The 15,652-nt window shown below is 37.5% G+C and overlaps 1 protein-coding gene across 1 annotated transcript in view; it reads right to left on the bottom strand.

Annotated features, from left to right (window-relative positions):
* The window catches only part of LOC130435465 (zinc finger protein 91-like), a 30,862-nt gene that overhangs the window by 10,047 nt on the left and 5,163 nt on the right, over positions 1-15,652 (bottom strand). Inside the window, 4 exon segments of the mRNA XM_056766135.1 lie at positions 5,468-6,245; positions 7,984-8,495; positions 11,941-12,182; positions 13,971-14,782. Coding sequence (XP_056622113.1) covers positions 5,468-6,245; positions 7,984-8,495; positions 11,941-12,182; positions 13,971-14,782 — 2,344 coding nt within the window.

Here is a 15,652-nt window from a genome sequence, read left to right as displayed (position 1 = left end):
TAAAAATATGCCACAACCTGAACACAGCCTAATTACAAATGACCTCAAAAGTACAGAACAGTAAGAAAAAATGAACAGAACACTTACAAATCCAGTAGCAGAAAGGCTAGATCTTCATCCGTTTTGCAGCCCGTTTCATCTTTCAGCTCGTGCCACCGAGTGTAAGCCCGTCCGATATTAATTCGTGTTCGTCCTCGTGTCCGATCACTGTCTCGTTTTCTTCTCTTTGCTTCCTCCGACAAAAACCTCTTTGTTTCTTTTACTGGGTCTGCCATGGCGTAAGATTTGAGACTTGCTCGTTTCGTATTACGTTAGCTGTTGGCAAACTACACCCAGGCTACGAGTAAAATATGTGACGTATGCCGTAAAGCAGGTCGCAACGTCGCACGCTACCAAGCTCTTATTATTTTTTTATTGTACAAATCTCAATACAAACATGTAAGCCACAGTCCACTACAAATTTTACAGAAATTTGTTAGTGTTGATACAGACTTTAAAAAAGAAGGAACATAAAAGACAAATATACTTAAAGATCATTTAAACAAATAATTGTAAATAAAAATACTTAAATCAATAATTAAATAAAGATGTCTGGGTCTTGATCTAACAACAAAAGCATATCCAAAATAGACAGGCACGTTTACTGTTCATTGACCTGATAGACTTTATTTAGATCATTGAACCAGCCATTTAAATGTGGTCTAACTTTGATGTATTTACATTTGTGAATAAGTTGTTTAGCTAATGCATAAATTCCAGGTTCTTGTCTTTTAAGAATATGCAAATCTTAACAGATGTTACATTCAAAAGATCTATTGAAATATTCTTAGATTGAATCCAACCTTGAAAGGCAGTCCAAAAATCTTGCTAAGGTTTACAATAAAAAAACATACGCTCTACCGTTTCGATGTCTGTTTCACAAAAACGACAAAAAAATATTCTTCCAATTAAATCTATTATGTAAAAACTGGTTTGATGGATAAATATTATTTCAAATTTTAAATGAAACATATTTGGCTTTAGGAAAGGCTGAGTAATCCAAATATCGCTTTCTAATTTTCTTTGCTACTTCTTCACCAAATTCTTTTAAAATGTAATTTCTCCTCACTTGACCAGGATTGCTTGATAAGTATCTTTCTAATAAACTCGTCTGTAAACTGTTTGTTGCATTTATTTATATCTATAATACAAAGTGGTCTCATTCTTGGTGCAGTGATGGGTTTTAGGGATAGCTTTTAACACCTTATAAAATTCACTAACTGGGCAATGAAAATCAAAAATATTACAAAATTCTCTATACTGTAGTAAATTACTCGTCTTATCCCTTAACTGGGTTGTCGACCAAATTTCTTTATCCGTGCAACTCTTCAAAAATATGGATCTTATATCACTTTGAACGTATCACACTCTTCCAAGTAGCATCACAAGCATCTTAGCGCAAAGAGTTGCTCCAAGAGACAAAATTCTAAGAAAAAAGTCATTCATAAAGCATCTTATCCCTTTAAAGAGCTCTTAAGGTCAAAAATTTAGGAGTAGCGAGGGGGACTTTTAAGAGACTTAACAGTTTCTTTAGCAGCGGAGAAAAGGACGAAACACGAAATGTGTGAAATGTGTTGCATTGCATGACAATTTCCATTTAACTTTTAAGGTTTATCCAATTATTTTTGGTTGTCCTGTACATCTGCTTTGATGCAATGCAAATTGTAAAAGTGCTATAAAATAAAATTACATTGAATTAATGACAGTCAGTTAACTAAACTCAACACATTAGATGTTTGTGACTGGTCCTATCAGAGACACGCTAACATCTCCAAGACAGCACAGAAATACCATAGCATCAGAAATAGAAGAAATCGCTACAGTAACATATTTGACAACTTGAGAAATGAAGCTATAAAGAGATGATGGTTCTGTCACAACCTTCTATACTGATCACACAAACACTTACAGCACTTATAGAAACTTATTGTGTCACCATTCATTTTTTATCAAATACGTTGATATTAACAGCATGCTAAATAAAAAAAACAATATATATATATATATATATATATATATATAATATATATAGGGCGTGTGTGAATGGTAAAACTGAAAAAATTAAAATATGCATTTTCAAACTAATAAACCCATACTTAAAAGCGCTTTAAAAAAACTATGTCATACATAGCAACGGGGTCAGCCCCGCCTTCTCACGAAGATAAAAGTTTTTGTCTTTTTTTTCTTGTCTTCCCTGTTTCCCTGCTCAGAGTTTCACTCAGTTACTGCAGTTGGGAGGAGTTAATTCCACAAACTGCAGGTGGGAGCATCTTAGGCCGTGAGTAGGATGGAATCGATCCTCAGTCGGAAAAGGGTGGCTTGCCCACTTCAGGTGGGTGGAGAGTCCCTGCCTCAAGTGGAGGAGTTCAAGTATCTGGGGGTCTTGTTCACGAGTGAGGGAAGGATGGAACGGGAGATTGACAGACGGATCGGTTCAGCTTCTGCAGTAATGCGGTCGCTGTACCGGTCTGTCGTGGTGAAGAAGGAGCTGAAAGGCGAAGCTCTCGATTTACTGGTCAATCTACGTTCCTACTGTCACCTATGGTGACATGAGCTGTGGGTCATGACCGAAAGGACAAGATCCCAGATACAGGTGGCCGAAATGAGCTTTCTCCGCAGGGTGGCTGGGCGATCCCTTAGAGATAGGGTGGGAAGCTCGGTCACTCAGGAGGAGCTCAGAGTAGATCCGCTGCTCCTCCACATCGAGAGGGGCCAGCTGAGGTGGCTCAGGCATCTTTTCCGGATGCCCCCTGGACGTCTTCCCGGGGAAGACATAGGACACGCTGAAGGGAGTATGTCTCCCGGCTGGCCTTGGTGTCCCCCCGGAAAAGCTGGAGGAAGTGTCTAGGGAGAGGGAAGTCTGGGCATCCCTGCTTAGACTGCTGCCCCCGCGACCCGGCCCAGGATAAGCGGAAGAAAATGGATGGATGGATGATCCTGAATCACTTTTAATCTAAGACTCCTACGTAGAAGTTTTTTAACTAAATTAAGAGATTAGAAACTTTAAGAATACGGGCCCAGAACTGAATGGGAAGGTACTGAACTCTTACATTGATAGAACAAACCACCAAGTACCCTCACCCCACAAAGACGTAATATGCGCGGGTGTAAGAGGCTTATTTAATGCTATTTATGACAAAGCGGAAGGAACTCAATAGCCTCCAGAATACAAAAAAATCTGCGTCTAAAGTACAAAACAGCAACGATAACATTTACATTTAGTCATTTAGCAGACGCTTTTATCCTAAGCGAATTACAGAGTGTTCAGGGAGCAATAAGCGATATGTCATACAGGAGCAATAATACAATAGGTGCTAGTTAGTAGTTCCAACAAAGGCCAGATAACTACCTGTTGAGAGAAAGAGAGAGGGTTAGTGTTTTTTTTCATTTGTCTGTCAGGTATTCAAAGAAGAGATGGGTTTAAAGTAGTTTTTTTAATGTTGTGAGAGATGTGGTTGACCGGACCAACCTAGCAAGAATGTTCCAACAGGAAGGGGTAGTGAATGAGTGGGAAAGTGATTTACTGCCCTTATTGGAAGGCAATACAAGATGCCACTGGTTTGCTGAACACAGGGATCTTGATGGGGTGTAGGAGGGTGTGAAAGTATGCCGGTGCAGATCCTGTGATAGTCGTGTAGGCAAGCATTAGTGACTTGAATCTGATACGGGCTTCAACCAGTAGCCAGTGGAGTGAGATGAAAGGGGTGTCACATGAGCTCTTTTGGGCTGTTGGAAGATGAAACATTTTACCATATTAGCAAGGGTCCATGTGAAGTCTGTTTCATGAACGTTAAAAGATGGGAAACAAAGCAGACGCTTCACAGTTAGATCCGTATATCTGTATAGAGTGCTCTTAAATGGACAGCACCACAATAATGAGCTATGTTTATAATGTTCATCAAACAATAAAGGACGGGCGCAAAACACTCACTCATATTAAAGGAATTGTGTTCTGCTTATATGAATTGTTAAGATAAAATAAATAGTAGCATACAATAATTTAGTTGTTTAAAGACGTACTTGAAATACAGAACACTTTACACTTACACGTGTTTCGCATTTATGTATAAGCAATAAAATAAACAATCCTTATTACTTGTTTTTCTATATCAGCCTAGACAGAACGTTAATGGCTTGGCAGTGGCAGATAACTTTGGGTTAAGTGTAAAGTGTTTGTATTTCAAGTATGTCTTTAAACAACTAAATTATTGTATTCTACTTTTTACTTTTATATTTAGTTTGATTACATTCTGTTTGAGCTGAGATTTACAATACTTAGTAGCATTAACAATTTTAACTTAAAACATTTAAAGGAAACACTGTTGGAAAAAGCATATTATTTAGTGTTCGCAAACCAAATCTAATTGCACTTTTGTTCATATAGGAGTACTTTTAAAGTAAAAGATCACAATACACTACTTTTGGATTCTCTATTGCATGTTACATTAAACAATGCGATTGATCGGGATTAATCACAGAAAAGTCATGCGATTAAACATTGTAACATTATTAAATGTTAGCACTTTCCTATTGGGCTAGAAATACTACATACTCACTTGGGATCTTCACACAGACTAGAACTCTTCCAACTCTATTTGTTTGTTATACCTCTTCAGGTATAACAAACAAATTCCTTTATTCTTTCATTATTCATTTTTGATATTTTGATAATGAAAACAACAAGAGTAGGCTTAAGAAGAGTAAATATTCAAGTAGAAAAATTCCTTTTCATAATGAAATTATTAAAACCAGAGGACACAAACACAAGCAAACAGTACTCTTGCCTGGAGATATTCGAATTGTATTATTAGCTAGAAGTTAATTAAATGATTTAATCAGGCCTCTTTTTTCTCAGAGATCTTTCTATTAACAGAATTGTTAAGGGATCCATTTAGGGATTATTTTAAATAAGCTGACATCTCTATTGCTTCAATGACAAAGATAGCGAAGAGTATCCTTGTAGGAGAACTAACTTTGGAAATGTGCTTTAAAAACCCTCCAAAGTCTGGTTTCAAAGCAGGTGCTAAATGTGAATAAATAGAACTTTGTGAGAGAATTTGAAGGTAGATGTTGTCATTCTTTTCAGTGCAAACATGCCTTTTTATAAATTAGACCCATTCCACATTGTTTCTGTAGAGTCACAAACTATAGAGAATTTTGGAAGTCCATAACTGATCCTGCAATAGTTCAGAAAAACTTAACTATATGAATGCAGTTTACAAGATGTTAATTACATAACATAAAACAACTATCCCTTAAAGTCGCACAACCTGCATTCTGCAGCACCACCACATCAACCGCTGAAATTGTTTTTTAACTCTCATCTAGGAAGAGATGAACAGATGATGTTAGTAAAAAAAATCCCATACATTTATGAACTGTGTTTATCAAACAGTTTTTATTAGAGTTGTTTTCTGTCAAGTTTTACTTCACAGGTCGTGTTTTTCCTGGTTTCTCTCCTGTGTGAACTTTCTGATGGAGTTTCAGGAGAACTCTCTGCGTAAACGCCATGTCACACTGAGAACATTTATAAGGTTTTTCTCCAGTGTGAAGTCTCTGATGTGTCTTTAAATTATCACGTCGACTGAAACTCTTCCCACAATCACTGCAGGGATAAGGCTTTTCTCCACTGTGAACTTTCTGATGATCTTTGAAAGAACTTGACTGAGTAAAACTCTTCCCACAAACACGGCAGTGATAAGGTCTCTCTCCCGTGTGAATTCTCTGATGATCTTTGAAATTACTTCGTTGAGAAAAGCTCATTCCACAGTGAGAGCAGAGGTAAGGTTTCTCTCCAGTGTGAACTCTTTCGTGAAGCATCAGATTGGCTTTATGATGGAAGCGTTTATCACAGTGTGAACACTGAAAGCGTTTCTCCTCAGAGTGTGTTCTTTGGTGTCTTTGGAAAGAACTCAACTGTCTAAATGTTTTTCCACATTCACTGCACTGATACGGTCTCTCATTGGTGTGGACACGCATGTGTGTTTTAACACTGGTTTCGTGGTTGAATCTCTTGTCACAGTGAGGACACTCGTACGGTTTTTCTCCCGTGTGAATTCTCTGATGAATAACAAGACTTTGTTCGGTGGTGAAACACTTGTCACATACACTGCAGTATATGGGGTTTCCATTACTTTGTGACTTCATGTTAATCTTCAGATTAGAAGAGGCCATTTCTCCTTCAGAACACGAATCACTGCTTTCATCTGAAAGAAACACAACAGCATTAAAATCTTCTTGGACCTTAATTGAAATTCTTTATCTTACATTCACAAAGCCGATTTTTTGTTAGTCCTTTTGGCACAAAGACACTTGTGAGAAACACACGTGTTTGTGTTTGCATGCACCGTGTTAACAGCCTATAATCAACCACCGTATGCAACATCTCAGCTCAGTAAGCAGTGTTTCTTCTACATTCATTTTCACCGTGGCGCGCCACCACGCCCACGATCCTCCCAGTCATGACTACAGTGAAGCACTGTTTCCCAATTATTCAGAATATGTCCAGCCATTGTTGGCAAGTTTGCAACTCTTTCACTAGATTTAGGGAGAAGCCAAAGACACTAAATGGAAAGCCTACAACTTTTAGCCAAAAAAGTGCAACAGCTAATGCAATAAAGCGCTTCTGATTCTGATTGAGGTGTGTTTGGTGATTTTCTTGGTTATAGAACAGAACTGAAAACAGAAAATATGTACATGACATTAGCTTTATTGGGCAATAAGCTGTATGTAATGATCGGAGAGTAATATGAAAACCGGTCTGAAGGCACAACTTTTGCTCATCAAGTGTAAGTTTCTATGGATAAAAGTCGCTTCTTCTAAACATCAAGTTTAAGTCTGAAGTGGAAACTCCCACAAATGCATATTCAATAAGGTAGGGCTGGGGGATATTTCTTGCAAGTCACACTTACTATACATGCCGAAATCGATTCTGAAATTTATTTTGTGTTTAATGCACCTCACTTCAGTACTGCTCGATCTAAAATCACTACGAGATCGAGTCGTTTATAGCGTGGATTTGAAAAGGCAGCTCTCGTCAAACATCATCATTATACATATAATTTAAGGTCATGAAAATACCTGAAAAGGTTTAAAGAATAGTGATAGAATATGACCATTGTAATTTCCTGGAACTAAGTGTCAATTCAAGTTTATTTATATAGCACTTTTCACAATGTGTATTGTTTCAAAGCAGCTTTACAGGGGCAAACAGGAAAAAAGAAAAGTTAAAACACAGCACAGTGCATGGTATTTATACAACAAGTAAGTTCATTCTAATAAATAACATCTAATTTCTAAATAAATAAATAAATAAATGAATGAATGCAGTCTCCCAAAGTGTGTCAATCATTCCCCATATTCTGAGTTTCAGCGCAAGAGCACCCTGTGGCTTTCGGATGTGGTGCCATTTGATAGCAATTCATTGAGAAACGTAGAGCATAGGATTCGCACGATATAGCGTCCCAGCCCTACAATATGGTAATCTGCAAAATGTGGACCAGTCTGTGTCCACGCCTTTTTACTGCTAATTTTCATTGCGTGTCTTTAGTAAATCCAGACAGTCGTTTTTAGCACCAAAAGAGGTGTTTGCGCTTGCACAATCTGTTCCTAAATCTAGTCCATTATATGTCATTGTTTATTTTCTACTTCAGTTGTTTGATTTCTTAACTTCTACTGTCATATTAAAATACTTTTTTGAAAACACCGCTATGCATAATCCTCATGTGTTTGTGTTCAAGCCTTAGTCCCTACGAGACATTCATTCTCATTCTTAAAGAGAATATCTCCCTTTGCAGTAAACTTGGCAGATCTTTTTATGCTAAACACAGCTACAATACACACTAAGAAGGTCCCCTTTAATGGATTTTTTTTCTTTTTAACTTTGACTGATCCTCTACTGAAACATCAGCAATGACACATCAGCCCAATGTAACGACAGCATACCTGAAGGAAAAAAATCATCATCGCTATCTTCTTCGTCATTATCTTCTTCGTCATTATCTTCTTCGTCATTATCTTCATCATCATTATCTTCATCATCATTATCTTCTTCGTCATTATCTTCTTCGTCATTATCTTCATCATCATCGTCGTCTTCCTCATCATAATCATCTTCATTCGTTTGATCGTCTTCTGCTGTGGGTTCTGTTTTTATCTCGATCTGGTTCTCACCATTCATCAGCGTGACACAACACATGTTCAGTGGTCTGGTGTTCAGGATCTGCTGTTCTCCAGCGTTACAGACAGAATCCAGAGACTCTGTGGAGGTTTGATCAGTAGATTCATCCTGATTCAAGGTGGGATTACTGTCACACACAGTGTCCTGAGCGTCTGTGGGGTTTGTGTCAGTATAACAGAGTAAAGTGAGGCTGAGCTCTGAGTCCTGTGTGTGTCTGGACTTCTGTTCAGAGAGGAAATATATTGAGATAAAGATATAAACTATGACAGTGAGATTAAAAACATTATTAAAATACAAACATTTAAAAGCAGTGTGAGTGATTGAGGTAAATGATGTTGAATGTGTCCAAACCTCTGTGTTGAGTTCATCTCCTCTTGTCCTCAGCTTTTCCTCCAGTAACTTCACCTCTTTCTTCAGCTGACAGATTTCTGTGATGAAATCATCAATATCCAGCATGGACAGATCAGTTCCCACTGATTTACAGCACATCACATCCGCCTGTGACGTCGTTGTCAACATTCTGAACACAGAAACACACACAGACAACACTCCGTTTACACTCATGAAAACACTAAAGAGAGAAAATAATAATCATGTGCGTCCCAAACCGCGCATTATGCACTATTCTACACCATTTTGCAGTTTAAATAGTGTGAGAAGTAGAATTGCGTTCACTTTAAAATTTATTTGAAAAGAAGTGCACTACGAGTATCCGAATGATGCAATCATTCAACTGAAAATATGAAGTGTGGCACTCTGGACTATTCATGCACTCAACGGTGAGCAAACGCTCAACACTATTTGAGTAAATCTTCACTTATAGCTTAACGTTGCAGTGGATGCAGATACAAGAGTTTCTGTATCATTTGGTTTTTCATGAATAAATAACCGGAATGAAAGTGTTGGGAACATACAGTGTTAAGAATGGGAAACGGAAACAGTATTTAATGATAAAACACGACTTTACGCTCCAGCTTGCAACTCTGCTTTCAATCAGTGCTGTATGATACTAAACTAAAATAATCAAATTATGCCTGAAAAGCTTCTACATAGACGTTAATATAATTGTATTAATGGGGGTTATTTAGTGAGATGTTGTGTCTCTCAGCTGATTAAATTACATTTGCTCTCAGAGAAACTTTCCGGTCAGTAACCCTGTTGAAAAAACCGCATATGCTGTCATTTTCAACAAGGACCTCACCTGAAAATATGCTATTTATAATATAATATATATGATTAACTCTTAAGGCGCAAAATGATTCAAGGTGGTGTGGTTGATCTGGAAAGGGCACTATAATTAGAATCCAACTTTCTATGCGATTCGCCGTCCAAAGTCACGCCGCCTCCAAACACTGAATTTCGTAAATCCACGTAACGAATTATAATCCAAATTCATTTAATTCTTCTGGAAGCATGTACATACCGGTCCAAAAGAAAGAGAGCAACCGTGGTATCGTCCTTCAGACCCTTTGCCTGTCGGAGCTGTCTCCATCGAGTAAAAGCTGAACCGATGTTAACGCGAGTTTTCCCTCTTTCTTGATCCAGACGTTTTTTCGTCAGTGCTTTTTCAAAAAAGGACTTTCGTTTTGAATATTTACTGGCTGTCGGTTCCGAAGGAAAGTTTTGTTGTTGACGTTTATCCGCCATTCTCCCATTGACACGGCGGACGTGGGCGCGCGATGATGACGTACATGTCGGCGTGAACAGGGTGCGCAGTGGTATGCAAAATGTGTTGGATGAAATTTTTTCGATTTTGAGCAGTCACAGCTTCCTTACAAAAGATTTGAATGGACGGAGGAATTTAATACCAGAAATGCTCGTTGAAGCAGTGTTTCGATTATTCAGGTTTCGATTATTATAGGCTGCAATCGCCTATTTGACTAAATACCTCTTCTAATGACTGTCCGCAAAATGATTTCAAAATCCAGACATTTTCAGAGACAGGAGAAGAGATATTCTTATGATTACTGTCAACAGATTTTTACAAACTCAACCGAAGTTTTATTCCAGCAATGGCGATCTGAGAAAGCAATGGCAGGTAAACACACGTGGTTATTTCATCACACGGGGTCATTCAGTGGTCCAAATTAGTAATCCGTGTGATTCATAATTTATTTGTAATACATTTTTTTTCACCTCTTGTGTGTGATCTTTCATGACAGTCGTTTTACTGCATTTAATTCACAATCACAGATACACATTAATATTCAATGTAGTCAAGCTGTCGTCGCGTTACTCTTTAAAGCCACAATATGGAATATTTGGACCCCACCATGGTGCACTTTCGAAACAACAACAAAAGGCTGAATGACGTTATGTACGAGAGTGGAATTATGGGACATGTCGTTTTCACCATCCAGAGGCGTATGGAGATCGCACATCATGTTCACGGACGAGTTAATGAATGAATTTTATTTTATATGATCGTAATGATTAGATTGCAAGAAACGTCGTATATAATGCTACATTAGCCCACGACTGATATTGGATTTTTTCAATTGATTTGGTAGCGTAATGCAACACAGTTTTACGTGTTTAAAACGGTCATACAGTGGTCGTTTGAAAAGTTAATTCGAATGAACCCACAGTATTTACAAGTAACGTTACTGGCTACATATTTTTGTGCGACATATACTGCATTTCATAGTGTCTAACTGTATTCATAACGATTCAAATAATCTGTGCATGATTATTTCGTGTACAATAACAATGTTTTTGCTTACCTTTCTATTAAAACAAACGCAAGAGCGGAGTCTCTGTCCAGTCCAAGTTGATCTCGAAGTTCTCTCCATTTAGAAAACGCCACGCCGATATTAATCCTTGTTTTATTTCTTCTTTTGTCCATAGACCGGCTTGCCTCATTTGCCCTACGTTTACGCTTTCTTCGGTTTCCTTTACTCGCCAAAGAGTAATCGTGATCCATAATAACAGAACAACAGATGCCGCGTCCCGGATGCTGTATAACCACTTCCGCATTTGCGTGTTGATGTAGTTTCTACAACCGGAAACTGAGGATATCGCGGAGCAGCGGATATTATGTCACTGATATGCGACAAATACAAAAGAGACAAGGGACAGGCCATCATTTACATTTTTTAAATAAAAATGTGAATTTCTCTGGATTTGCACATTCTTGGGAACATTTGCGATAATGTAACTACACAACTGCATGAAATATATCACACTGTCCAAGTGATTGCGGGATATTTAACAACAAAATTATTCCATATTGTGGCTTTATATGTTTAGTAACATTACGTCTCTTTTAGGCAGACGCCATGTTGCTTTGTTTGGTGCAGTTGCCATGGTGACTCGTAATATCGGCGCTCCATTGATCATGGCTTGTCGTAGTTGTGGTGCGAGCGCTTAACTCAAGGTTGACTACCCATGGTTGATAGAACCAGCTCAAATCAGAAGTTTTGAAACCGAAAACTCAAAGTTTCGCATCTCGGTGTAAATCAACTCACAGTTCACATTTTAACTCGGTGTTTGTTGAAACTCCTTCTTGAAACGGGTCCAGGGAGTTGTGTTTTGTGTAATGAGGTGCAATAACTAAACTCAACTCACGACTTAAACGCACAACAAAATTATGTAGATTACGTGCATGAACTGAAAAACTTTTCACCATAAAACATTTATTGTGGCTTGGTAGACGTCGTTTACAACCATACAAGTAAGCGCAAAAGTACAGAACAGTAAGAAAAAATGAACAGAACACTTACAAATCCAGTAGCAGAAAGGCTAGATCTTCATCCGTGTTGCAGCCCGTTTCATCTTTCAGCTCGTGCCACCGAGTGTAAGCCCGTCCGATATTAATTCGTGTTCGTCCTCGTGTCCGATCACTGTCTCGTTTTCTTCTCTTTGCTTCCTCCGACAAAACTCTCTTTGCTTTCTTTGGCTCTGCCATGGCGTTGGATTTACGAGGCTGACTCCAGCTCCTTATTCGCCGAATTATACGTTCCACCTTAAAAAATGATGACAGTTTAAGCGCCTCCCTTTCAGTGTCACTGGATTTGTATTTAAAGCAACAGCATGGCGAACATTTTGACATTGTAGAAATATCCAGATTCCTATGAAATCTTATTTTTTTGTATTGGTTTGTATTAAATTCGCGCCAATATAACATGCTGTGTATTATAACTATAACTTTCATAGGTTCCGCATGTAGCGGTCTCTCTCTCTCTCTCTCTCTCTCTCTCTCTCTCTCGTACTACAAAGTAGTTGATAATTTGTCTTGTATGATCATTTGCAAGTTTATGTATAAGTAATGTTTCAACAAAGCACAATTTGGTGGTTGTTATTTCGAAATATTGTAATAGGTTATATTTCTTTTTATTTCCTTTTTTGGATATATCTGACTTATTCCGTCTAATTTATTAATGTTGCCTTATTTTTGATAAATGAAGAAAGCACAAAAGTCTCTCTATTATATAAATAATGACCAAAACGGTATTATTGATAATAATAACTCCAGATTGAGTCGTGATAGCCATTTAAAAAAAATGTATCGTTCTCCAAAAAACCTAAACGTTTATTGCTCCTGTATGACATATAGCTTATTATAGTTATAGTTATCAGGGGTGCCACAGATCTTGTGGCATATTAAGACCACCAACCAAAATAATTGATGTTCTCGCGTTGTATGACTGAACATATTTTTGGTTTAATAAATGTTCTAAAGGCCACAAAACGATGCACTCTACACAAAGGGGGCCTTATAACAAAAAAAGTTTAAGAACCACTGCTGTAGGCTACCCCTTTAATCACACCTTGCATATTTTCACTAAACAAACAAGATAATTTCAATAAATCTCGGAAAAATAACTATAACTATGTTGTGGATAAGGTTTGCTATAAACCATAAATTGAGTAATATATGACTGAAAATGCCGTCCAGTCAGTGCTTTTTGTTTTGCAAATACTGTATAGCTTACTATTATTTCATTTAGACTGTGTTCCGTTATAGGCTTAGTTCATTTGCACTAAAAAAAACTTGTATTTATTTTAGATGGCTATAGGTGTATCCTTTTCATTAGGATTTTTTTTAATTGCACCTCATTGCTAGGCTTCTTGTTCTGCATTTACCAATAAATATATAAAGCATCTATATTTTCCTTTAAAAACAGCAGTCCTTGTCATTTAATAAAATCCATACTAAACCCAACAATAGCTTATTTTTATCAGCGTTTCTGTCTGTGTACAGTCTTTAGCTGGTTTCATATTTAAAGTCCCAGTGAAATAAAAAATTACAATGCATATTTTTTCATGAAATATTGCAGTGTTTATTGTAAATAATTTATCAATGTGTGTCATTCTCTTTATTAAAACCATTAGTGCTAATAATCTTTAGTTAAAATCTGAAAATGCATTTCAGTCCTGTAGTGACTATCCACCCTAAATGACGTCAGTTAGATGGCTTGGGCGGAGCATCCGTAAACTCCTCCCCTTCAGCTGTCAGTCTGCTGCCAATTCCATTTCAAAATTCCAGTGAAGACGAAAGCCAACCCCACTATTTTTCTCATTAGAAATTCCATTTCACTCGGAAATTCATCAAAACGTGGAAGTAAAAACAATCGCAGATTTCGGTTCACAACCTGCATTCTGCAGCACCACCACATCAACTGCTGATTTATTTTTTTAACTCTTATCTAGGAAGAGATGAACAGATGCTGTTAGTAAAAAAAATCCCATACATTTATGAATTGTGTTTGTCAAACCCTTTTTATTAGTTGTTGTTTTTCTGTCTAAGTCAAGTCTTCTTCACAGGTCGTGTTTTTCCTGGTTTCTCTCCTGTGTGAACTTTCTGATGGAGTTTCAGGAGAACTCTCTGCGTAAACGCCATGTCACACTGAGAACATTTATAAGGTTTTTCTCCAGTGTGAAGTCTCTGATGCGTCCTTAAATTATCACGTCGACTGAAACTCTTCCCACAATCACTGCAGGGATAAGGCTTTTCTCCACTGTGAACTCTCCGATGAACTCTGAAAGAACTTGACCGAGTAAAATTCTTTCCACACTGACAGCAGACGTAAGGTTTTTCTCCAGTGTGAATTCTCTGATGATCTTTGAAATTACTTCGTTGACGGAAGCTCATTCCACAGTGAGAGCAGAGGTAAGGTTTCTCTCCAGTGTGAACTCTCTCGTGAAGCATCAGATTGGCTTTATGATGGAAGCGTTTATCACAGTGTGAACACTGAAAGAGTTTCTCATCAGAGTGAGACATCTGGTGTCTCTGTAAAGAACTTGACTGCGTAAAGGCTTGTCCACATTCACTGCACTGATACGGTCTCTCATTGGTGTGGACACGCACGTGTGCTTTAAGACCCCCTTCTTGGTTGAATCTCTTTTCACAGTAAGGACACGCATACGGTCTTTCTCCTGTGTGAATTCTCTGATGAATAACAAGATACGTTTTGGTGCTGAAACACTTGTCACATTCACTGCAGTGGTAAGGGTTTCCATTGCTTTGTGACTTCATGTTAATGTTCAAATTATAAGAAGAGACAAAATGCTGTTCTGACGTTAAGGCCATTTCTCCTTCAGAACACGAATCAGTGCTTTCATCTGAAAGAAAAACATCAGCAGCATTAAATCTCTTTGTACTTTAATTGAATTTCTGTATTATTATCTATGTTCACAAAGCAGAGGATGTCGGTCTTGGCAAACTGTCCTTTTGTGTAAATATAGGTAACCATCTCGGTTATATGTTGGCACTCCTACCATTCTAAATCACCTCTAACTGGTAAATGTCAACGTTTGATACAGGCTTTGTTTGTAGTCATACGTCTGAATGAATCACAGCTTAATACGATTCAAACCTGGCATATTTGGAACCTAAATGTTTGTCTCTTGATTTCCTCCCTTTTGATGTGTCGTATGACCATAGAACACTGGATACTCTTTAAGTAATAATTTGGACTGGTATTTTGTACATTTGCTAGGAGGTCATAAAGATGCAAATTAGCTGCTGACAGGGGAACTGAACCTTTTTTAACGTGTTTGCTGACTGCAGAGCGACAGATGACAGCAGTAGCTGATTTTTCATGAACTTAATAATCTTTTGTTTTCTCCTCGCATGAATCTATCGCATGACCTAATTTTTTTTTTTTTTTTTTAGCACTTGTAAACTCTTACAGCAGTTTCCTAATAGCTCATCTTTCTTAAAGCTTGATAATATTATTCAGCACAGGATCGGCTTTTGAATAGTCCGCCACTTCCGATACAGCAAAAAATAACGGTATCGACATGATATTGATCCAGTACATAATGTTTTATTATTTAATTTCTACTTCTCTTTTTCTATTGTTCAATTTCTTTCTACTAAAAAGCCAAAATATGAATACAAACTAACTAAAGTTGAAAAGTGAAAACCCATAATAGGTCCCCTTTAATGGTTAAAGTTTACTTCTGTTTAGCTTTGAAAGATCCTCTACT

This window comes from Triplophysa dalaica, chromosome 2 (assembly GCF_015846415.1).
Source record: "Triplophysa dalaica isolate WHDGS20190420 chromosome 2, ASM1584641v1, whole genome shotgun sequence".
In the NCBI taxonomy this organism is placed as follows: Eukaryota; Metazoa; Chordata; class Actinopteri; order Cypriniformes; family Nemacheilidae; genus Triplophysa; species Triplophysa dalaica.
This window is presented reverse-complemented; position numbering and strand designations above follow the sequence as displayed.